This window comes from Drosophila melanogaster, chromosome 3L (assembly GCF_000001215.4).
Source record: "Drosophila melanogaster chromosome 3L".
Lineage (NCBI taxonomy): Eukaryota > Metazoa > Arthropoda > Insecta > Diptera > Drosophilidae > Drosophila > Drosophila melanogaster.
The window spans coordinates 10,244,707-10,269,273 of record NT_037436.4 but is presented as its reverse complement, the minus strand read 5'-3'; the positions used below and the strand labels follow the sequence as shown (position 1 = coordinate 10,269,273).

General features: G+C 40.4%; 1 protein-coding gene and 2 long non-coding RNA genes across 3 annotated transcripts; 2 read left to right on the top strand and 1 right to left on the bottom strand.

Annotated features, from left to right (window-relative positions):
• Positions 1 to 2,162: 2,162 nt before the first annotated feature.
• On the top strand, positions 2,163 to 5,365 carry can (cannonball). Its single transcript, NM_080088.2, has 5 exons — positions 2,163 to 2,247; positions 2,322 to 2,613; positions 2,668 to 2,728; positions 2,795 to 2,947; positions 3,004 to 5,365. The coding sequence occupies exons 1-5, from the start codon at positions 2,209 to 2,211 to the stop codon at positions 5,285 to 5,287; spliced, it is 2,829 nt and encodes a 942-aa protein (NP_524827.1). The 5' UTR covers positions 2,163 to 2,208; the 3' UTR covers positions 5,288 to 5,365.
• A 15,320-nt stretch (positions 5,366 to 20,685) lies between these two features.
• On the top strand, positions 20,686 to 21,469 carry lncRNA:CR44540 (long non-coding RNA:CR44540). The gene has a single exon (NR_124848.1). It is a non-coding gene; the product is annotated as a long non-coding RNA:CR44540 (long non-coding RNA).
• A 33-nt stretch (positions 21,470 to 21,502) lies between these two features.
• Positions 21,503 to 22,484, bottom strand: lncRNA:CR44539 (long non-coding RNA:CR44539). Its single transcript, NR_124847.1, has one exon. It is a non-coding gene; the product is annotated as a long non-coding RNA:CR44539 (long non-coding RNA).
• Positions 22,485 to 24,567: the final 2,083 nt, after the last annotated feature.

The following is a 24,567-nucleotide window of genomic DNA, read 5'->3' as shown; positions in this document are numbered from 1 at the left end:
ATATGAACGTTACCTGAAAAGAGCAATCACAATATCCTTGAATGGCGTGTGAAAGTATCTTTAAACTTATGTTAGCTCTAGTGAAATATTGAGTTCATTGAAAGACAAGACTGAAAAAAATACTTTTTAATTTTGTATACATTTTTTGTTTTAAGTTTTCAAGCAACTTAATTTTAATTTACTTGTGAAGTATTTTTGCAAACCTTTTGAGCTATTGCATTTACAGATTTAAAGTGGTTAAAGGCCACTTTTATAGTGAAAAATGTACCTTCACAAGCGTCGTCTACGGCATTTTGTAAAATTCAATTTGCACCCAGCAGCCCAAGAAGCAAAGTTACAGCTCCAATGGAAGGCGAGAAAATTCCGGGCATAAATCACACAAGATAATTTGCATAAGTTGGCAGGCCAGAGCGAAATCAGCAGCAGCTAAAAATGTTTATGGCCTTTTCGCTTGCCACGCCCCCTTTTCGACTTTTGCACCCCGCCCCTGTGGAAAATTCCCTAATCAAATTAGCAACAGTTAAGCGGAAGTGCGAAAATCCGCAAGCTGCATTGTTTGTTGTGTGTTTACTTTTGGCTTTGTTGCAATTTGGGATTTCGGTGTGTGTGTGCGGTGCATTTATTTTGATTTGATTGTTGGCCTCACTCAGCGGGGCTTTCGCACTCGCAAATTTGCATTTTTGGATAATTTTTGCATTTCGGATTTTGCATTCTGGCATTCGAGTATTTGCATTTGAATGTTCGCGTGCGTTGCATGAATCATTCATGTTCGAGTTTCTGTTTCTGATTCAGATTCTGGTGGTGCTGCTGCTGTTGCGGCTGGTGATGATTCAAGTATCGATTTGCATTGATTTGCATTTCAATTGCAGCTTTTCGACACTTTACAATGGATTATGCTGCAGTGTGATTTATCTATGGCCAGCATTACATATCAAGTGATTTGGCAATTGTTGCTGTCCATAATGAGGCTTTGTTTGCCATTGTGTTCGCCTCTAACTGTTGGCCCTTGACTATTGACACACATACCCATCCATGAATACCAATTGCCAATATTCCTAGTTTTTAATGCAGTTTTTTTTTTTATTTTATTTAAAGCACTTAAAGTGTGCATCCCCGTGCGCGCCATAAATCATGGCGAAAATTACAAAACAATATGCAGCTACATTTTCTGCTTCTGCTGCGGGTTGTCCTGTCGCCGGCTTTTTGTATATCCATTTTTTACGCACGTCTTTTTTATTTTATGTGCCCTGCAAAATGAGTTGCCAGCGCCGCCGACATATTGCCCGAACTGCGGAAGAATTCCAAACGCATCCGCGGGTTTTGGTCCGCCAGCATACTCGCACAATTCCACTGACAAGTGAGTGGTGAAAAGAAGTATCAAAACATAAAATTATTTTTAGAGCCGAATGAAAAATACTCTGTTAAAAAATATTCCAAATTATTTAGATAGTTGTGTAACCCTGTTGGTCATTAAGAATTTACAATAGACTGACAAACTTTCACCTTCAAGGTAAAACGATTTTACCTTTGTGAGCAGATCTTTGGGCGGAAAATTAAAAACACCCAATATACATATAGGGTATAACGTAAAATTAAAAGAGGTCCCTGAAATGGACAGTGGCATGGGAAACCTCTGCGTAGCAACAAATCCGTCGAGTATTGGGTATGCAAATTAATTTTTTTTTACCTATGGACCAGTCGTTCAGCCCCTCCACCACCCCTCGCTTTTTAAGGACACCCTGGATTCCAGCGCCCTCATGTGATGTGCTGCTGAGCCAGCATTTTGTTTCAGATCAGCGGTAGTCGCCGTGTCATGTTGGGTAAAATTTGTGAAAAAAAATGGATAAATCGAATAGAGGGAATGTATTTGAAAACATAATATCAACCACAAAAGTTGAGCTGGCCATGCCATAAAGACCATTTGAAAAGTTATAAGGTGTTGTAATATAAATTAACAATTAAGAAAGAAATATATATATATATTGGGAAATACATTTTGTTTGTTAGAAACAATGTACAATATATCCAAAAAAAAAAGTTTTAACGTCATAAAACAAAATCAGATTTTGGCTTTTTGGCAAAATGGGCTTCAAAAATACGGCCACACAATGCGCAGCTGTCAAATCGAAAACTTGTCAAGTCAAGGAAAATATTCACTTATTGCACTAGGGCTGATTTGGATTGTTCAAATATTTAAGAGCAATAAAGATGGATTTACCATTGCCAATACTAATACCATCTAGTGATGTGAGTAAGAATATGTATGCGCTTTCTAACAACTGGTTAAAATAAGTATCCAAACTCTTCATGCGCTCAATCAGGAAGTGTACGTTATTTCCGATTCGGATGATTCCGATTCCGATGATATCAGAAATGAGCTTATGAAACTGGAGGATAACAAGGATAAACCCAAAAACAAGGAACGCCAAAAGTCTAAGAATGAAAATAGTCAGATAAAAATGAACAAATGGTATTTGAAAGAATTCGAAGACCTTATGGGACTCGAAATTGCTTGCTCCGATGATGAAGACGATATAGATGATCGTAATAGCGAAATATGGAGCAGCTCGGAGTCCGATAAAATTAGCGATTCAGATGATTCCAACTCAGATGGTAAGTTTCCAAAAAGGAAATGCATATTAACAAAGTAAGGAACGTTATTTTCAGGATCGCCCACCGAATGGATTAACAGAATAAAGAATGTCAATCTATTTCCATTCAATAAAAGGTTAGCGATATTAACAAATATTTTCGGACTTAGTTTACACTAGAGTTTTTAATTCCTTTCCTTTAGTGCTGAAGATGAAAAACCAAAGGCTTGTGAAGAACTTCCCTCAATACCAGTTTTTACTGGTCCGATGCCATCGATGCCGATTTATGATGAAGAAACCTGTCAATTTGAAATGGTGCCACCCATCATACAACCAGACTTAATTAAGGAAGTAACGTAAGTCTTAAGTTATAATTAAGTTACTTCCACTAATTCTGGCACACGAATCGCAGTGACGCAGAAATGCCAATTGAGTTGGATAAATCCGATTCTGAGTTGGAAAAAGAAAAGTTAAAAGCCGATGAGGATGACAACTTTTCGGACAGTAACACCAGTTCCAGTTTTAGTTTGAGCAGTTTAGATGATTATGATTATGGTGAAACTGATCTTGATGAACAGCATAACGAGAATAAATGTACTTACTGGGAGGAAATGTCATTGCGTCCCGTTGACAAGGGCGAAGTTTCACAAGAAGAACTAATGGCTATTTTGAATGAAGACGAGAGTTCCCCAGATCATCGAAGTGAATGTGATATCGACGAAGCCATTAGGACCCGTGATGGCTCAGATTTTTACGAAGATAGTGCTCAGTTTCTGGAAAACATGGAAAATGTTAGCTTGTTGGTTATCAAAGAGGATTCGGTTTTTGCGGATTATGAATTCGCGGTAAAGAAACTTATTAAACTGATCCAATCGACACCAAGTCACTACAAATACGAGATATATATTCTGTTATATCCCTTGTTGGTCCTAACTTATCTCCAAATGATGGCCAGTGATAAGATACAGAAAGCTAGGATGCTTCTTGTTCGCTTTCAAGATCATCTCGACGATTCATATATATCAAGAATTATAAAGCTAAGAGAAATTTCCAAGCCAGCAGAAGTTCCGAATAAAGCACGCAAATTATTGGCTGGCCTTGAAAAGGTGAAGATTGAAATGTCTGAGGGAGCTTTTCGACAGTTACTTCTTTGCACAGAGGAATGGACTAGAGGTCAGCAAGAAAAATTGCTGAGCCATTTTCAAATACAGCCTTATAGTGAAGATGACAAGCCCCAGCAACGATTTGCCATAGGACAGCCTCTTTTGGAGCCGATATGGTATGGTGCTCCAGAACCCTTGCACAAAAAGGACTTTGCCGCTCGTCCTTTTTTTCAAAAACGTCGCAAGAAAAGGAGCGAACCACAGTTATCAGATAATTTACATTTGCCACCGGTAAATAGGGTTTACAATCCGATTCCCAACAAAATGGATTTGCTTCACATGAAGAGTGATGAACAGTATCGAATGAAATTAGATCGGAATAACCTGCCATCGACTTACTTGTACACAACTTCTCCCTCCGATGAGGTCGTGATTTGTGCCACCTTCTCGGAAGGCAATAGCATGTTGGCACTGGGAACTGTATCCTCTAAGGTATATGTTTTCTCTCTGAAACCCTCTAAATTGGTTCAAGTGAAAGCTGCACAGTGGCTAAAAAATCTGGATACCGGAATGGCTGGGGTTGATAAGGATATGATAGATCCCATTAAGAAGTTCACCAGACGTACTCTGTACGGACATCAAGGACCTGTCTATGGTTGTTCCTTTAATCCAGAGGATCGCTTTCTGATCACATGTTCCGAGGATTTCAGCGTTCGCTTGTGGTGCCTTCTGTCCTGGAGTTGTGTGGTTATTTTTTCCGGCCATTTGGCACCGGTTTGCTTTGTTGTTTTTGCACCAAGGGGTTATTATTTCGCCACCGCATCGGATGATTGTACGGCGAGAGTTTGGATGCAGGATAATACGAAACCCGCCCGAATTCTTCAAGGACATCTGGCCGAGCTCGGGGTGTGCCTATTTCATCCAAATCGTCACTATATGGCCACTGGATCTGCTGATTGCACTGTTAGGATCTGGGATATTGTCAAGGCTGTTCAAGTGCGCATTTTTCGTGGTCATAAAAGCAGGATAACCGCCTTGATCTACTCAATTTGCGGTCGTTATTTGGTTTCTGGAGGCGATGACAATCTCATCATGATTTGGGACACAGCCAATGAGATTTTGATGCAGTTCTTTGACCATCATAAGGCCTCGATTAATACCATGGAAATCTCTTTGGATAATAACATATTGGTTGTGGGTGGACAGGATTGCCAGCTGACCTTGTGGGACTTTGAGCAGGTGATTAAGAATTACTTGAACAGGGCCAAGATAAGTATGAAAAACCAGGCGGGAACTCAAGAATCGAGTGCCAATAATTTGCTGGTCAGCTCATTTTTCACCAAGGGAGAACCATTTTATATGATCCGCTTTACACGTCGCAATCTCTTACTTGGTTTCTGTGTGACTCCTCGAGAATTTGAGAATGATGTCCTCGACGTGAAGCTTAATCAGAACAAGCACAAGGAGGAGAAGAAAAAGGAACTCGGCGAATGGCTGGATTTTCTAGACACCATCAAATTGAAGGCTTGTTACGATCTGAAGGACGAAATTAATTTGGATACTTCGCAGGTAGAGAAGGAGAACAAATCTTAATTATTGTAAGCTCTCTCTTAAGTATTTAAATAAAAAACTGTAAATAAATGTATATAAACCATCGAAAGTTTCAAATAGAACGATTGCGTTTTGTAATTCACAAAAATAATGCTTACCCGCAAAATTATTTTTAAAGCAGGGTTGTTTCATGTTATTTATGGAATAATATTGGAGATAAACATTTCGTATGACAAATATACAAGATTTTCTGAAGCAGAGACAAACCCCCAGAGCGAAGGAGAATGCTGCAGTAACAACAATTTGACAGTTTCGAAAAAAAAAAAAACAGGTCAGGCCACGTGTACAGCTGCCCACGACTCATTCCTCCTTGAAAAAAATCCACTCCTCCTGCAGGAGATTTCTTCGTGGTCCTCACATTTACAAAAGGCGTGCAAAATTTATAGAGGCACGCATTAAAAAATCCGCCAGGCACGCTCGACTAACTGCGTCCAAACGCCCATGGGGCTGGCAGTTGAGCTTCGAATTGGTCCCGGCCGACCGCAGTCCGATGTCCCTCGTCCTGCGTCCTTCGTCCTTCGTCCTGTCCCGCATCCACGAAAAAACCCCCCTTAAGAATAAGCGACAGGACAATATATTTACGCAACTTCTTATGCTGCCGCTTTAGCCGGTGGTTGTTGTCCTTCTCTTTCGGCTTCGAAAACAGAACTCAAGTGTTGTCGTTGTCCTTGCTGCCCATGTACGCTCCCTTGGCAACCAAAATGCCCCAGCCCCACCACCTCTACGCCACTGCAGCATCTTGCGTCTCGTTTGTAGCAGTTATCTTGTGGGTCCTGCTGCGCGAAATGAAATTGTTTACTCCACTGTCATATGCACGTGAGCCAAGCGATGTGGCTGGCATATCCGGAAATGCACAGAGAAAAATAGCTGAAATATACTATTTAAAAATATATTACAACACTTATGTTCTTTGTCATAAGGAAAAAAACTTTTTATAAAATCAATAAAACTTAAAAACTATTTTTAAAAGGCTTACATCGATAAATTTAAATATATTTAACATATGTTATTGGTTTCTTTTCCGTGATTATAAGTTATTGATTACCTCAGTCTCTTGGGTATAGTATTATTTTTTTTCCGTGTATCCTTGCGGCATCGTTCTGGTGGGCTATCAAAAAATGAGAATTCTTTCGCTTCGTTTTCTTTTCCTTTGCTTTTTTGGGGGAAAATTCAACGTAATAATTCTTTTCCGCTCGGATGGTATGCGGGGCGTGGCGGTGGGCGGCAGAGGTACAGTCCGTTTCAGCCCCGTAATTGTGCGCAATTTCGCCTGGACATGTTTTCTGTTCGCTGCTCCTTCGACTCTGTCTTTATCTTCTGCCATATCTTTGGTTCACCGCCATTTTCTTTTCTGCACACATGCAAAAAAAAAGAAAAAAAAAACCTCCACATTTACACACATGTTTTATGTCCTTTAAGAATCAGACCCACCCAGCCGCCTTCTTTTATTTGCACATTTTTCATGGGGCTTATTAAGGGACTATGAAAAAATAAACAGCACAGTCCATTTAACCGATTTGCACGATGGGAAGTGGAGAGAAAATCCCCGGGAGCTGGGCAGAGCAGCGCATAAAATAAATATTTATAATCATAACAATGTCCTGGCTGGTTTCGAACCAATCTTAGCCTGATGATGAGCAAACAAACCCAAAATCTGAAGGACTGCGGGCTGACAAGATCCTCGCAAAGGTAACAAAAATATGCAAAATTAAATTGAGGCTATTATATCAAATATTTCAGTTTTAGTAAAATTTGAATATTTTCACAATCGATTGGCTTGAAATAAACAGTTCTCGCAGTGGCAAAGGGCAAGTTTAGGTAAATTTAAAAATTCTTATTTGATTGCAACATAACTTTACTTGCAACCTTTTATGACGCGCCATAAGCGACCCCTTCCTTTGCACTCATTAAACTTAAACCGCGTATTAGCAGGCCGTTAAATACAGGATGTGTGTGCGTTTGGAGTCGGTTGTTAAATATGATAAATGCGGCGGATTGTATTACAATTGGATTTAGGGCAGCGCCAAAGACAATAAATTAAATGGCGGACACACACCGATAATTTCAAGTGTGTGCCGCCAAAAAGGCAGCGATGCAAAAGCCAAGTGCCACAAAACCCATAATTACGCAGTTCGGGCAGAGGACCCTCGATGTTAGCCAAAATTTATATTTATACAAATTCCAACTCCGGTAGTTCGCTTCGATTGGGGAGTGCTGCCAGTGGAACGTGTTTCCAGAGCAATTACCCCACGAACCGCACTCCGCATTATTACGGCCAACGTGGCTCCGCAATTATGTCGTCCAATTAATATCAACGCAGCGGGAGTTGAGAGCCACGTTCGAATCGAGTGGCCAGTAGAATGGGTAAGGGGCCACCGACTGCATTTTATGCATAAGCTATTTATGAAATTTATTGTCTTAAATGGCCAACGGTAGTCGCCGGTCGAATCTTAATGTCCAGCCACTTGACGGCGGACCACCCGTGGCAGTATGTGCACTCGAATAAAAAAAGGATGCGAAAGGCTCCTGCATAAATTGTTGGGTAAATCCTTAACAAAAACCTTGTATCTTTTTTTAGGAATTAGGAATTTTGACTAATATATAATGTAGTATAAATATATATTTCCCTAAAATAACCAACAGATATCTTTAAGTCAATGATTTTTTCTTCAGTGCTTTATTTTCCATACATGCAAAGCCTCCTTTTGCAGAGCGAGCAGCTCAATCGATTTCGATTCGGCGTATAACTACTTGGGATCCAAACATCCATCACGCTGTCAATATGGCAATATGCAATTGCAGCTCACTTGGCCAATTTTGAGTGGAGATCGAAAGGCTGGCAAGGTGTCTGCATAATTACGGCCAGCAGAAACTGCGGGCCAAATGCGGCTAAATTTATTATAATTTCCACACTTTCGGGCTATGGCCAGATCACGTTTACATTGATAGACGTGGCCCAAAAAAGGCAGCTGCGTTGTCAAGAGGCCTCTGGGCCACACGATCTGAACAAGGACCAAGACTACGAGAACGACCACGACATGTCCTGGCAATTTAATTAACAATAAAGTTGAAACTTTTATTACGCAAATGCGATGCGGGATTAAAGTTGCGCCACCAACTAGTTTTCAACCGAATGGCTCGCAGGCGTCGCAAATGTCCTGAACCTGCTCCTAGTTGCCCTCGTGAGTTTATTAAATTACGCATTCGACTCGTTTCGCACACAATGAATCTGCAGCTGCAACTGCAACTTGCGAATTTAACCGCAGATCGGAAGAGGATAAGCTATATACTAGGACATAGGACTCGACTGGCTTTGCGGCTTTTGTGGCGGCCACTTATCGCACATGAGTGTCTTGGATCGTTCCGCCTAATTGAATTTGCCAGCCCGAAAGTGCATATTCACGTACTTCATCTTATTAACATGTTGCGGCGCACATTGTAATTCATAATTTTTGTATATAAAATATACCTAAAAATTACCTGTCGAGTGAAGGGCCCTCTGGGTGTCAATGGCTGCACGCTGATGGATTACATGAAAATTACACGTCCTCTGCGATACATTTTGATGCACTTTTAATGAATTTAATGACGCCGCGGATAAGCAGGAACTCAGACCTCAGACAGATCCTTTCCAAAACAGCGTTGAAAGGATCGCGATCGCCTTTCACATCGAAGCTGCTTAACAAGATCCCAGTGCACAGTTAAGACAGAAAAGTATCGGTTGGGTTAATTTAATTTGGAGTGCGAGTACGCACTTTGAATTTCAATTGCAGGGTATGGTAGGAAAAATATCTACGGAATGGTAAAGGATAATACAAGTGTGGTATTAATGTACTACATAAGCAGTGGAATAAACTATTATGTATTACAAATCATCAAAACGAAAGCTAGATAGTATTTTCATATATCTTCGATCCAAGAAACGTAGTATTTTAAACATAATCATGAAAATATAAAAAATTAGCTACTGTATTTTACACCAACATTTACAGAATGACTATATAATTACTTTTAATTTCAATATAAATTCACAACTGAGAAGATTACATATAATTTTAATTCTATTCTTCTAGTTACAAATCGTGCAACTGAAACCCTCTTCTAAAATTTCAATTAATTTTTAAGGGTGGCAATTAAAAATGATAGATTTCCATTTTTTAGTCCTCTGTCAGTTTCGCATTAAGAATGCCACACTGGCAATTATGCCGTGGCCGACAATTTGAAAATGCATTTTGCATTAACTTAATTATTTTCCATTCCCGAAGCGGCAATGGAACAGTACCCCGTTTTATGCTCCGTTTATTACCGGGTCGCACGCACTTGTCGAGCTGCCTTCGGGTTCAGATAGTGGTCGGTGATAGGGGCCAGATCCCAGAACCCAGATCCGAAAGTATCTAGTCCGATAGCAATTGCCACAATGTTGCACGCACATGTCAGCGCAAAAAGATATAGATATGCACTCGCAACTCCAAGTTCAGTTCAGGTGGTAGCGCCTAATTATGGGCGGACTATCGCTCATCAAATATGTATAAAACGCAGGAAGATATACGACTGCAAATCATGAAACTTATTGTGTCGCCCATGGCAATTAGCACATTGTATGCCCAATCGGATAAGTTCAATTTGCACAGCTGGTATTATTTATTATTTTATAGTTGTTAAATATTTACACCGGATCTTCTCCAGAAAACGCTGTAAGTCATATGAATATAAATTATTAGTTATTTCCTATTCTTAATTCATCTAAAAATGTTTAAATAAATCGCGGTATGAGTTTCAACACGTGGTGAAGTGCTAGGACATCCACCTGAGAGCTTGCCTAGCAGCCCCTTCGTGACCCAACAAATCGATATGCGTTTTGCATGAGGCCGTGCCACATCCTCATCCCCATCCTGCAGCCCGTATCCTCGAGTGCCCGTGCATCCTCTCCTGCCCACATCCATTCCCATCTCCGGACTTACAACCTCCGATAGCATGACGACATGGCAGGGCGCACAGGAAACCGAGCATGGGGCATGCGACGAATAATGCCAGACGCGACACTGAACCCTGTTCGTGCCCCAATCTCTGCCACTTCCCCTTTAACCAACCACCGACCACCCACACACACACACACACAATCATACTGGAACTGAAACTGCTGACTGGCAACGTTAAAACCGGTAAATCTTCGTAGAGCCCGCTGCCTGCTCTTGTTGGCCTGCTATGTTTTTCCTGAACTGATGCAGGGTCTAAAAGAAAATTCAGAGGCAATGTGGGTATATTCATTGGACTCAAATGTTTGAATAAAATTTGCATTCAATTTACTACAAAGCTTTACTTTCCAATTATCATTTTGTGTATCATTACAAATAATTATGTTTCAGTCAGTCAGTTACCACAATCTTTGTAGCTGCTTAGCTTGTAGCTTATATGTGAACGTCTTATTAAAAAATATCATTAGTCATTATCATTGGTCATTATCATTAGATCATTAATTCAAATTACTTACCAATGTGGCATAAATGCACATTACCCATTGCTTTTGTGATTTATATAGTACTGATCCCTTTATTTTCCCTAGGAAAAGCGTATCACATTTTCGTCGGGGCTTTTCCGCACTTTCCTCCCTGTTTGCCATCGCAGACAACTTTTGCGCTGCCTGCGTGGACGAAGGGGGTTTATTTTGAGCTTACTATGGCTTTCTTGCTAGGCTAAGCTCCGATCCGCCAAACATGCCGTCGCACCACCCACAATTTGCCGACCCCCACCAATCTCCAAACTGCGAACTCCAAGCCCAAACCCATGAACCCACTCGTTTTCGCTCTGGTTTGCTACTTTTGCACATTCTTTTCAATTTCAACGGCGACGCAAGGTGGAAAGGGGCAAATGCGCTAAAGGAAAAGCCGACTGTAGTGGGGGTGGCTCACTTGGGTTGGCCCAAACTGACTTGGCTGAGGCATTTTCTTTTGCAAAACTTTTGCAATTTTCTATTAAAGCAATACACACATGCATGTGGTGGTGGATTTGTCTGTATCCGCCCTGTATCTTTGTGCGTGTGCTGCCCGTCCGGGTTTTTCCTATTTTCCATATAAAATGGAAAATTTTCTTTATGTGGCCTTTGTTAGTTTTTCCACCCATGCGAAATGGCTTTTTCACCCGAACCCCTAGCAAAAAGGCTGCACATTTATTCAGCAATTTCAGCAAATGTATTTACAAGCAACTCTATTTCGGGCCGCCATGTTTGTACGCTCGTAACCTCAAAACTTTGCACGCATTTTCCTCAAATTGCGTGGCATTTTCATCTTCTTGCTGGGAAACTTTTTGCCTTTGAAAAGCCTTGAATAGTTTTTTCCCCTGCCGTTTGCTGTGGCATTTGCTTTTAACATTATTTGCCAATTGCTTTCGTAGCTCTTATTCGCCTCTTTAAAATTTAAGTCCTCGGTTGCACATGGCGTATGCTTAATCAGGCAGCGTGTCTAAAACTCGTTCATGCCTCAATGATGACATAAGCTTAACACTTGAGCGGCACACGCAGCGGAGAAGGAGCACCTCTGGGCCTCCAGTCGCTTTGATAGCGATTCAACTGAGGATTGGGAACAGGTCACTACGGGAGAGTACCTTTACTTGTTGAGTATAAGCTTATACGCTGTTAGGGTACAAAGGAAATTATTTTTTAGTAAGGTAATCTAATTGATATATTCCACTTTTATCCACTTTACTCCTCCCAATAATTTGTAATAGTGTGCTTAATATCTTGCAGTTATCTCCATAAAAAAATTGTTTTTAAATATAAATGAAATACAAAGCGATAACTTTAAAAGCTAATAGCCATTATATTCATATTCAGTTAACCATATCCAGCCATAAGCATCGATTTCCCATGATATCGTTTTCCAAACTTCCTCTTTATTTTCCCATCAGCTATTGTCTTTGCTTAACATGAAATTTGGCTGGCCCTTTGCGTTTTTATCCTTTTTTTTTGGCACGAACCATCGACATTTGGGGCAAACAGGTGGACGCTGGGACAATGTGGCTGAGAAATGGAAAATGCGGAAAATAGGAGCTGGACTCTAATGTGCTCGTGTCCAGGCAACCGGCAGTGCTCAGAGCCATTTTCTATTTTTATGTGCGCACAAACTGTAAAACAGGAGCGGGAGCATAAAGGCGATGAGGATGGAAAGGGCCATAAAACGGCAGTTCTGCCGCCGTGGCCATAACAACATGGCCAGAACCAGGGACCAGAGACAGCAGAACGACCAAGTTAACTGCATTTTAACGCGCATTTCAATTTGGAACGGATATAATTTATAGACGACTGACTGGCGCTCCCAGCTTATGGGTCTCCCGAGTTCGCAAGTCCCGAGTTTCTGGAGCGAAATGTTTGCCTCAAAATTGAACCTTGCGCTTGACTGCCCCCCTCCCCCGCCTTCCTACACCTGCCCAGCCACGCCCCCTTTGCCACTACCACCGCCCGTATCTGGACGGCATATTTATCTAGATTTTGTTTCGGCCCAGGCCGCCGCTACTAACGTTGTTAATGTGAAAAATGTAATAATCAGCTGCGGCTGTTAACCAACTTTAGAAGTAGGTTTTTTTCAGGCTATATTCCCTTAGAACTTTATAAAAAATTATTTTTTTTCCCAATTTAATAAAATTTCTATACCTTTATAGTCTTTTCTTCCTGTAAATATAACTCGTGTATTCTTAACTCCTTTTCTTGTCTTAAAGCAATGCTGCCACTACTTTGCTGCCAAATTTGTCTATGACTGCAAGTGACTGGCTGTCTGTACTTGTGTCCTTCCGTCCATCTGACTTGCCATCAGGCTGGCTTTTCGTCCTGGCCCTCTTGTCCTGCACTTATCCTGCTGATTCGGAACTTTTCCAAGCTTTTCTCTTTCGGCTGTCCGGTCCAGCGACGTGAAATTTTTCCACTCTTTTGCAGCCACTGTCTGCGTGCTTAAATTGAACAATAACCCTAAGTTGTCGTCCTCGAAATAATATTTTCAGTACCCTCCAATGTTGATTTCTCATGCGTCTCTTTCCGTGGAGTTGCTGTCCTGTGTCTTTTTTCGTTTTTCGACATACCTTTCTTCTTATTCGCGCTGAACAACAGCGAAAATCGCAAAGCAATCAAATAAAATTTGAATAAAAGATTTTTGTCTGCCGTTGATTTGCGAAAATGTTGGTAAACTTGCGTTCGGGGGCAGTAACAACTGGAAATGGTGGGCGGTAACTTGTGAGTTTTCAATGGGGGAGACTGTTCTGTGCAAATATGCGTACACACATATAGGCAGAGGAAAAGTGGAAAAGTACAAGAAAATCTATGCAAAGAGTGGCAGATGTGAGTACAGTTTCGGTTAAGTCACAACTTGAAAGGAATGAAAATCCACTTCAAAACGGGGGGATCTTAATACTGAAAGCATTTCGAGTGGTTGAGATTGATAGAGGAAAAATAAAGGAAAACTTGAATTGGAATGGCAAGGAAACGGTTTTTTACTGACTTTTAGCGATGTAATTTTTATGAAAAGTATTAGTCGTGGAAGTATAAAAAGTTATGTAAATTTATTTAAATAATTCTTCAACAAATCTTCTGTAGTGGATTTAAGATCAAACTAATTTATATTATACCTTATAATGGAAAAGCTTTGATATCAACAAGTCAACAGGAAACGGTTATACTTCCATGAATTAATTTCTTTCCTTTTAGCACGGTTTACTACATTTTTACCCAAGAGGTGACCCTTATTAAATTATCAACATCCCTAAATAGACCTCAGTCCTGCTCATCATCACAATTTCCGTGACCCTGACCCAGCTGTGAATTTATGTTGACATTGACCTTGACCAACAAAAAAAGACGGGAAAATGCAAATTAGTGGAACCCGGAGACCCAGACCCAAACAAAATAAAAACAAAAACTCATTATAAAGCGTTGGCCATAGCAAGACCACCCAAAAATTCACCCAACTAATTTCATTTCATACCGAATTACACCCGCAAGAACGGTGACGTCAGAGGAATACGGATGCCGGGGCAAAAACCTAATTAGCCACTTTTCTTGTCCTTGCTATCATTTTCACTGTCACGAAGGACGAAGAGCGAGGCGAAAAGAGAAGAAGTGAAGGAAAAGAAATCGGGCTGGAAATGCCACCCCACTTCGAAGGTCGAGACCCAAAGTTGAAAATGAAGTGAAGGAGAAGGAAATGCTGTCCCATTAAACGGCCAAAAGGAAAAAAGTTTATTAACGCCACGAAAGTATTTACGCATTTTTTTTTTTTTTTTTTTTGGCTGGAAAAGGGAGAGGAAATTCTGCGATAAAGGTACACCAGGTGGGGCTTCGCTGACCTCGTTACGAAAGTGTTGAAAAAACTGAAGTGTTGACCGCAAATTTAAAAGGGGGGGGGGTCAAAGTTCACAGGCGCTAATGCAATTAACACTCTCTCGGAACATTCGGAAAATTCTCTTTTAGCCGCTTTCCATCCATGCCTCTCTTTTTTTCGTAATCTGTTTGCTCTCTCTCTCTCTCTCTCTCACTCATCTGCCTGCGAAGCAATTCGCCGTCACTTGTAACGGGTTCACAGAAACGAAGGACAACGTTTTTAATTAATTTACATAGCTATGAAAACAGTGTGGGCGTGGCTGAGAGTTTTCCATTTTCCTTCGTTGCCTTGTGTGAGTGCGTCTGGCTCTCATGCTCCTGTGTGCGTGTCCTTGAGTGAAAGGACATCGAGTTGGTTGCCAAAAAGGAACTGGGCGAACAGCAATCGAAAACTGACGACTGAGCTGCAAGATTGAGGAATTCATTTGTGTTAGCTGGTTTGAGTGTTAAGGGGAGTTAACAATTCAACAATGGTTTCAACGGGTTAAATGGGTTGGGGCTGAAGATGAAATATTTTGTTAAAGGGGGTTTGCAACGGGATTGTGCTTGGAGTTCAAAGCTTTTTATTTTACTTTAATTTCAAATAACAATGAACTAAGATATTATTCTACATTATTCTAAAATTTAATAATAATAATATTACTATGTTATTAATCCAAATGCTTAAGAAAAAGAAGAAATTTAAATAAAATATAAACAAGTAGGGAAGCTATTATGTTATTTTTCCCAATAACCATTCCACCTGTGCACAATTTTCTTTTTAGTTTTTGTGATACTTTATTATGTTATTTCATTTGCATTGACGTTCATTTTGTGGTGTGTAAACTTTAAACTCCGGCAAGTTGTTGCAACTTTGCGTGGCCACGCGAATCAGCGTAACATAAAACGCCAAATGATTCGCTAACTTTTCCGGCACCGTTTTTCCCCCATCTCTTATTACAGTTCACTTGGTTTGCTGTTTTCTTCCCCAGTTCTTTTTATTGTTTTAAGCACTGGCTGGGGAAAAACTTTGGTCAAGAAAAACTTTTAGCACAGGGCGGCCTGTCAATGCAGCGAGTGAATCAACAGCATCGCTGGGCAAATAAAACGAGGAGCAGATGTCTTGACTCTGCGAGCGGCATGGAATTTTCACACGCCGCCAGAAAATTTGCATAGAGAAATATTCACCGCTTAGATCGAAACCCTTTCTTTGTATTCTCCTAACGGGGACGACAGAGAATTATATGGAAATTATGCAAATGCAGTCGAGGAATATCGACGATGTCCTTGGGGTGAGTGTGTGTTACCGACACCCAGGGTTCTGGGATCTGTTCGGTTTAATTGCAACGTTCCTTTGTTCATTTTACAACAGGACATCGGTTTTGTTTGCCATTGTTGTGGCACTCTGCCTCCTTTCGATTGCTGAGTCCTTCTTTTTTTTTTGTGTGCGAATCGATTGGCAATTGGCAATAATCAATGGCATAAGTGCTAATTTGCATTGTCAGTTTGTCAGACTGTCGGAGGGATTTGCCAATTTAATTGTGCCCTGCAGTTGACTCCTATGAATCGTAAATACGTGTTACATTCAGTCAGTCAAGTGGTGGCGTATTACGGGGCTCGATGGATGAATTAAGCAGTACCTTCTTTCACATTGTAAATGATACCAGTTTCGAATCGCTTTATAAAAATTATGGGGTAATGGAATGACATGGATGTATTTTTGAATGCGTTTGGAAATATAAAATTAAAATTAAAATGAGTAAATAATAAATAAAGCAACGATAATCTCAATAATTACCTCAAATTAACAAGTGAAGCACTTATTTAGGCATAATATAAAAACAGAAACATAAAATGCTTGTGCATAAAATTAAAATTTAATCTTAATTAATCCAAAAAAAACTCAAGAGAAATTAACAGAGTGCATTTATACATGCTTCCTTTCCTTTCACATTTAGATCAAAATCTTTTTTTTTTGCGCCAAACCGAACTGAGCAAATGCAACCTGTACTCGTAGCGACCAAATCAATTTCAAGCATCATAAACCCAACTCGAAATTCCCCGAAATCGAGGGGAAACAAAGCCGAGTGTTGGCTTTTCAGTGGTCTGGCTCAATTAACAGGCCATTAAAACTGGGATCGAGAACGAGCGGCAAACGGTAGCGCCTTGCAATTAACCGGGCTAATTAAGTCGCACCCATGAATAGGAGTCTGAAACGTGGCCCATAATGAGCCAATTTGCATGTTTAAAAGCGCATTAAGCGGTGGCTTAGGAAACGCGACTGCCAAGCAGTCAAGCTTAAAACAAGCCCAACAAACGATCACCTTACTCTGATGCACTAGACAAAAGTTGCAAAGGAGCTAAGATTTGCAGGTTGAAGTGCATTCGAAGAGGCATTCAATTGTGAGAGTCATCTAGTCCTTATATACATTTTAGGTATTTTAAGAAGATATGTTATTCATATCCTATAACATATAATAGCATATATAGCATATAATGCCTAACAACTTCTACCTGTCAACTTAAATATCGGTCTTAATTGAACTTGATTGGGTTTTGTTCGTATACAATTCTTTGGTCTTTCGAAGAATATTTTTCCCAGTGCTTGGCCTAAAAATTTCTCACTTGGCCATGTCAAAATACTGCCCGTTCACATCTGACCAGCGTAACCCCCATGTGAAAGCCGATTCAGCCACAGACTTTATTTCACATGCACATTTCTTGCCAAGCCAAAAAAAAACCGACTTTTTAGGTAGAGGGTCCAAAAAAAAAAGAAAGAAGCCACTGCAGTTGGCAGTCACATTGGCCCATTGGCCATTTAGCCATTTGGCCAACCATTTGTCTGCGCCAGACAGCGATGACGATCCGAATGACGACGGGGCGTGCATTTTGTTTACATTTGCTGGCCAAAAAAGCGAAAGACTCAGCCCAAAAGGGAAGCCGTTTCGGTTTTTTTTTTCTTCTTTTTTGGTAGTTGGTAGCCAGCTTATGATTAATTGCCGCTTTCAGGCGCCGGTCCAACCTCTTCGAAACAAAAATAAGAAATAACCATTTGAAGCCAGCAGACAGGGGCACTAAGACTTCACTTGTTAATACCGAAAAATTAACGCAAATTATTTCAACGTACGCTGCAAATGATGGCCAAGATAATTCCGAGGGGCGTATTGAAAGCCAAGAAATGAAAAAGGGAGCTGACTTCGTATTTAGATGGTAATTAAAATTGATGTGAGCTCATTTCAAATTAAAAGACCAGGGGGAAAAACCGTTGATTGAAATTGGAAATGATGTTGATAATGGATGTTTGTAATGGAAATAGTTAAGCCATCGCAAAATCTATGAAACTGAACAGGTCTTTAGGCAACAACTTACAATTAATTACCAAGTAAGACAGAAAAATCACTTTTTTTATCGGCAAGATTTACCCTTAGTCAAATAAAATGTAGACTGTAAATAAATATAACTTTTTTCTTGGAGATGCATTAAAGTTGCAGCCATTTACAGGCTTTTTTTTTAAAGTTATGCACAACTTACTTATTATTACTCGATTTCAATTTCCCCAAGTGTCTGTTTTAATAGGCACTAACTTAGTACATTTCTTTAGGCTTCAATTGGAGATTGGTAAGTTTGTTGAATTGATGGCTCTTCGAAATCTTAATCTTTATTTTCCCAATTTAATTAATCTTGGCTAACTGAACAGTACAGTGGTGTCATTCTCATTAGAGCTCCAACAATGTTTACTTGAACACTTCATTTCCTCGTTGCGTAGCTCGTTTCATTGAATTGCATTTTCCTTATTGCCACGTTTATTGGCTCCATTCAGCATCATCTATCTCTACACTTCGGGCCACTTCAGATCCGATCAGTTCCATTGTGGCCATTCTCAATGGACTCCCACTTCAGCTGGCAAGTTGGTTACTAATTTTTTGCAATTGTATCTACGGGATCTATGGCAGCTATCTATGTATATATCCAATCCGCCATCCACTTGTAATTGTATCTATGCAGCAGTCGGCGTTTCAATAAACCGCACTAATGAAGCCCATTCAAAGTGCAATGATGTACCAATCCCCCTCAAAAATGCCCCCTTCCCTTTTGGATCCCGTCCTTTGGGACTTTTCCGCTTGGCGTCGATTTTAATGGGCGCGAATATTAATGACATTTCCATTGCATTTGGCGGAGTCCAAAGAAGCCCAGGCAGAAAACTCTTGTCAGCATAATTACGAGCTACGCCACCACATTTTCCCCACTCAGCGAATGGAATGTCTAGGACTATCTAGAATGACTTCCAGTTTTTCACACAGCGTTTTCATTATATACTAGATAGTATCCTTAACATTGTGTTTTCTGGATTTTTGATCCAGATCTTAAAATAATGTTGAAATTATTTATAAAAATGATTGATAAAACTATAATTCGGCTAATAATTTCAACCGTTCGTGTAATAGTTAATAGTATTAATTAGCTGCCTCCATGACTTAATATTTCCCTTAGCGAGTTCTCCATTCATTTTAGAATGGAATGCATACATGGCATTGGGGGCGTGGCGGCGGCCATGAGGAGTACGATTCGCATTCGACTTATCCCCTCATTGCGCGCCAAAGGTAAAGTGCAGCTGCGGCTGTGTGTGTAGACTTCTCAGAGGCACTGTTCCCGTTGCATGCCTCAATGCACTTCCACTTGCCGAGCAGCCAGCCATCCAACCAGCCAACCAAGAACTCGAGGGGCAGCCGCGAAAATGGAGTTATTGCGATACCTTCAAGTACGAGAATTATTTCGCTTTTCTTTATTTCCATGTTGCCATAATTGCGATGTAGTCGTCGCTGCAATTCTTTCATCAAAGTGCGCCTCATCAGCGAAAAAAAAATATATATGTATATAAATGAAAAAAGGAAAAATATGAAAAACCCTACTACTCTTTTTAGACTCTGTCTCGCTTTTCGCGCGGTAATTAAAGCAAACTGCGAATTTTTTTCGGCGCTTTTCAGAGCTGTAATTAAAAATGGCAAAAGTTTTGTTTTTGTTTTCATCGCTTTTGTTGCATGCAGCGTCGACTGTGTGGGAAAAAACCGCGTCAAAAGCAACGGAAATGCAATGGAACGGACCCCCAGTCTCAGTTTTCCCCCCCATTTTCCAACCATTTTCCATCCAGTCCAGCCTCAGTTGCAGCCCTTTCCTTCGCTCGCTTTTTGTTTGTTTTATTTTTGGTTTTTACTTTTGCATGGCATTGATATGGCAAAAGTTGTCGGATTGCCGTTGTTTCGGGGCCTTTGGGCTTGGGCTGTTATGACCGCAAAATCAGCTTAAAGTTGTATAGTCCGATGGAGCTGAAAAGCCAGTGAGCTAGGTAGGAAAAGGCAAGTGGAAAAGGTAAGGGCTTTTTGCTGAACATCACTGAATAAAAAACGTTTTTCTTGCCATAACTACGCTTTTGTAAAGGCTTTAAAAATACATAAATTTAACAAAAATAGGCTATGAGCCAACTATGTGTATGACTTTTAACTATTAATAATGATAAATTTTCAAATCTTAAAAATAAAATACGTATGAGTTATTTATTGTCTTTAAAAAAGGGTATAATATCAAATTACATGTTAACTACTTTACGCAATTAAGTAACTTCCTTGCAAAATATAAATGTATTCGAACTTGATCAACCATTAACCCCACAATCATTTACATCCAATCAGCGTGCGCCGACACTCCTGACAATCCTGTCACTTCCCACCTCTCAATTCTGTCAATCAGTTGCGAGGCAGAAAAAAAAATCAAGTCAAGACCGCCAACTAACCATAAATACACCAGAGCCGAAATACAAATTAAATTAAGCGACGAGACAAAAGGCAGACTTGCAGCAATTTACAGAAAAACTGCCAACAAATCAAATTGCCATAAAACCGGGGACAGCACGAAAAGGGGGCGGTGCCACCGTTGGGGGGGGGGCGGGGGGTTTTCGATGGCATCGAAAGGGGGCCAATTCCCAGATTGACAATTGCGGTGGCGGTGGCTGAGTAAATAATTTCGTCTTGGCCATAAAAAGGCTGTTTTTCAGTGGAGCAGGCCTGTCAATTGCCGGGAGATTGATGCCCCTGGATAATAGCGACGCGAACAATTTGCAGACGACAACACGCCGCAAAACCGAGAAGACAAACTTGGAGCTCCTTGGCCTTTTTTCCTGGCTAAAATAAGACGGACAAAAAGAAAAACCAGAGACAGATGGAGACGCGACATCATCTCCAACGGTGGTCTGTGGCGACAACTGAATGACAACTCTTTAGGCCGTCCGCGCTAACGGTATTTCAGCTGAGCAAGTTATTTGCCCAAAAGCGGCCAGGAAAACATTCGAAGTGTTGACATGGCTCAGACGGGTGACAAAGGCGCATGCGTGACACCCCCAGGAGATGGATGATTAATCCCGGGACGGGTAGGGGCATTGGAATTTGGTATTGGAGTTCAAAGATAAACCAAGACTTTGGCCAACTTCTCTATGCAATATGGTAAACAATTCTTTGCGTTCGAAGACAGGGACAAATTCCTGGCCAGCTGTCCCAGCTCAATTAGCCATCAAGATCACCGCGACTTTGACTCCGCGAACAGGGGAATTGTTCTTGGCCAACAGCTGGATGTTTGGATGGCTGGTTGGCTGGGCAGACGGGATGGATGGATAGACAAAGGCCCCATTGTTCGGCCCTCCGGCAGGATGCAATAAAATGCAGGTGCATATCCCACATCCATCTCCAGATACAGCTTTGAATTCAACTTCGACTGCAGTTGCACTTGAAAAAATGTTTGTCATATGATTTCTATGATTTTATAACATATATTTTAACAATCGGTAATAACTTGGGGAAATAATTTTTGTTTGTTTTGTTAAATACAATATATTATAATAAACTTTTATGTTCTATCATTTACTGACATTTACCGATAATATCAGTAATGTTTTCAGTGCATGTCCTTTTCGAAGTGCATCCGTGTTGTGTTCTGGTGGCGTTCTCAACATGTTGCCAAGTCATTAACTTGAGCCTGTTTCTGGCTTTTGTAGCATGTTTGTGATTGCACGAGGTGGGGACGTGGCTACAGAAGGGGGTCCTTCGGAAACGGGAAATGGGCGAGGGGGTCCTGCGAGCAGGAACTGTAACAAAGGCGGCCAGGACATGGACATGTCGTTGCTGTTGTTGCGCCTTGAGCGTTTGGGCCATTTGAAAATTGCAGCAGGGTTGCAAGCAACCACTACGATCCTGGTTCTCTCCCCATTCCCATTCCCACCCCACTATTTTCAGCCCCTCCTCTTCTTTTCTTTTTTCCTTTTGCCAGCGCCATTGTCTCGCTTTCGATGTGCTTGTGTGTGTTTGCTTTGCTCATGTGCGAATTTTTTATGGCTCGAAGAAAACAACCCCAAGTGGCAGACACGCTGGTGTGCGTGTGGCAATGTCAACTGGGGCGTCTACAAGCTGCTAAGTGCACTTGCCCAGCATTTCTTTGGCCCCTCCTGCTCCTTCTGCTGCTGCTCCCGTGTGTGTCCTTTCCGAACCCCCAACCGCCAGTCCTCCATCTATTTGGCACACACATGTGTCACAGTCGCAGCTTTTCTTCTCTTAGCCATGAATACATAATGCCCTGCACTTGAGGCGGACTCTTTTCTTTTTGCAACAAAGGCGAGCGGCTAATTCAGATGCCAGATTCTCGGCTCCAAGGGTCCGTCAGATAAATGCATTCTCTAAATGTTGCAAAAGGGATACACACTTTTACTTGCAAACTGAAAGAATATGGAGGGGGTTCTTATATCGGACCTACAAATTTTAAAATATAAATAAAAATGGGAGGATCATTAACATTAATTTTAACAAACAGCGGGTCATGTACTTATTTTGAGCTTTACAATGGGAATATAAATTTAAATTTGTACAGACGCCGTCTAGCGGCTGATAAAAGTAAGTTAGAAAGAAATCAGTTTTAAAAGAAGGGAAAGAAAAATGATTAGATATAATTTGCATATCCTTGAACAGCTCACTAGCGCCCTCTATCGGCAGGACAAAGTGTTCTCAGTGGCTTAGCAGAGACACATTTTCAATGGGAAGAGTTTCTGAGAGGGGAAAATCAATGTAGAAAAATAGAATTCTCAAAGGGGCTGAAAACATAGCACAACATCGCCAAAGGAAAAACGTAGAACATAATTCACTCGAACTCAAACTCAAACTCAACCCCAACTCAAAGTTACCCCTCAATTAAAAAGTCTCAAAACTAATAAAGTAGCTCAACTCAAATGGTTAGGAGGGGAATATAATTGAGTCGAAATCATTTGAGCCGAAAAGGATATACATACGTATGTGAGTACGATTGTATTCATTTAACATTTCTGACAGTTGTGCTAATTAATCGAAGCTAGTAATTGAAAATGAATCATTGAAAATGTATTAAGGTTGAGGTAGAAAAATTGAAAACAAATGTGCATCATTATAAATGATACATTATTTATTAATAAATAATATAAATTATAATAATGTTACCATAATGTAAGCCTGCTTAATTGAAAATAATAGCTTATATTAGAACATCTAATTTTCCGTTGTATAAGCCATTATGTTAATTTGCAAATATATATGTATGTACTTCTATACAAACTCTCCAAACTTTTCAAAGTGACAACCTAGAAATTCTTTCCTATTTCCCCCATATTATTAAATCCAGAAACAAACTAAAGTTACGAAGGGGCCATGGCAACGTAAACGGAGAAGAATGCTAAAAGTTTTCAATATGATCCAAACATTTTCTACATTTCCCAAACTTTTTCCTTCCACACGCAGCTGGCGGGACAAAGTTTTTCTTCGATGGCGAGCAGAAAAAATCCTCGTAGATTCTCCATCATCATCTGAAACATCATTGTTCGCTCCGGGCACAAGTTCAATTCTCAAATGCAAACTGCAAATGAGCAAAAAATTGTCAGACCAGCGGAGTGGAGGAAAACTGTGAAAATTGAAATGAAAATTACCCATTGTGGCATCGGCAGCATTTCAATTTTCAGCTGCCATTTTGCACGTGCCCGGCGAAGGCTTCCTTCTGACCCCACCTACCTCCGCCCCATTATTTCCTCTAATGCTCTATGGCTGGTTGAATTTTCACCACTTTACCCACCCACAATTTCCCAACCATAATCTTGGCAAATGCCTGGGAGAGCCTTGCATTTTATTCATGGCCTCCATCCACGTCCGACTTTATTAGTTATTTTCCGCTCAATTTGTGCTCCTGCCGAGGCAGGATAACAAGAAAAATTATTTTCATTTCATTCAACACATTCATTATGGTCCAAAGTAGAGTAGTCCTTTTCCATTGCCACACCTTTTGGGGCCCTTTGTTTGATAGCTAGGCATGAATGAACTCAACGGATTTGAATTCAATTGGTTTTTTTTATCAGATTTCTGAAGCTTAATGTTTAAATGTTTAAAACGTACCAATAACACTTTCGAGCTTTCGGTAAATAACTACAAAACTTACTAAATATTATATATTATAATTTAATATAAATCTACTTACACTTTATTCATAAAATTTTGTACATTTTTATTCACTCTTTTGGTTCAGTGTACAATGCAGGTGCCAAAATGCAGACATCTTTTGTTGCAATTCATGTTGATTAGTGGCCGGTGAAGGTCGACTCCTGTTTTCCTAGCCTCCCTGGCTTTTCTCTTTTGAGAACCTTTTCAGCTGGTTGTAAGAAGTGAGAAAAGTTCACAGCTAATTACATCGGTTAGTTAAAAGTTTAGGCACAATTATCAACACTTTTCAAGGCGCGACATGATGGGGCATAAAAACTTATCAGACACGCCCACCGTCGCCCACTATAAAAGACCAAAGCGAAGGTTTGACCACAAACAGTTTCTATTCGAAATTTTCTCTGTAAAGTTCCCGAAAAAGTAAAAATAAA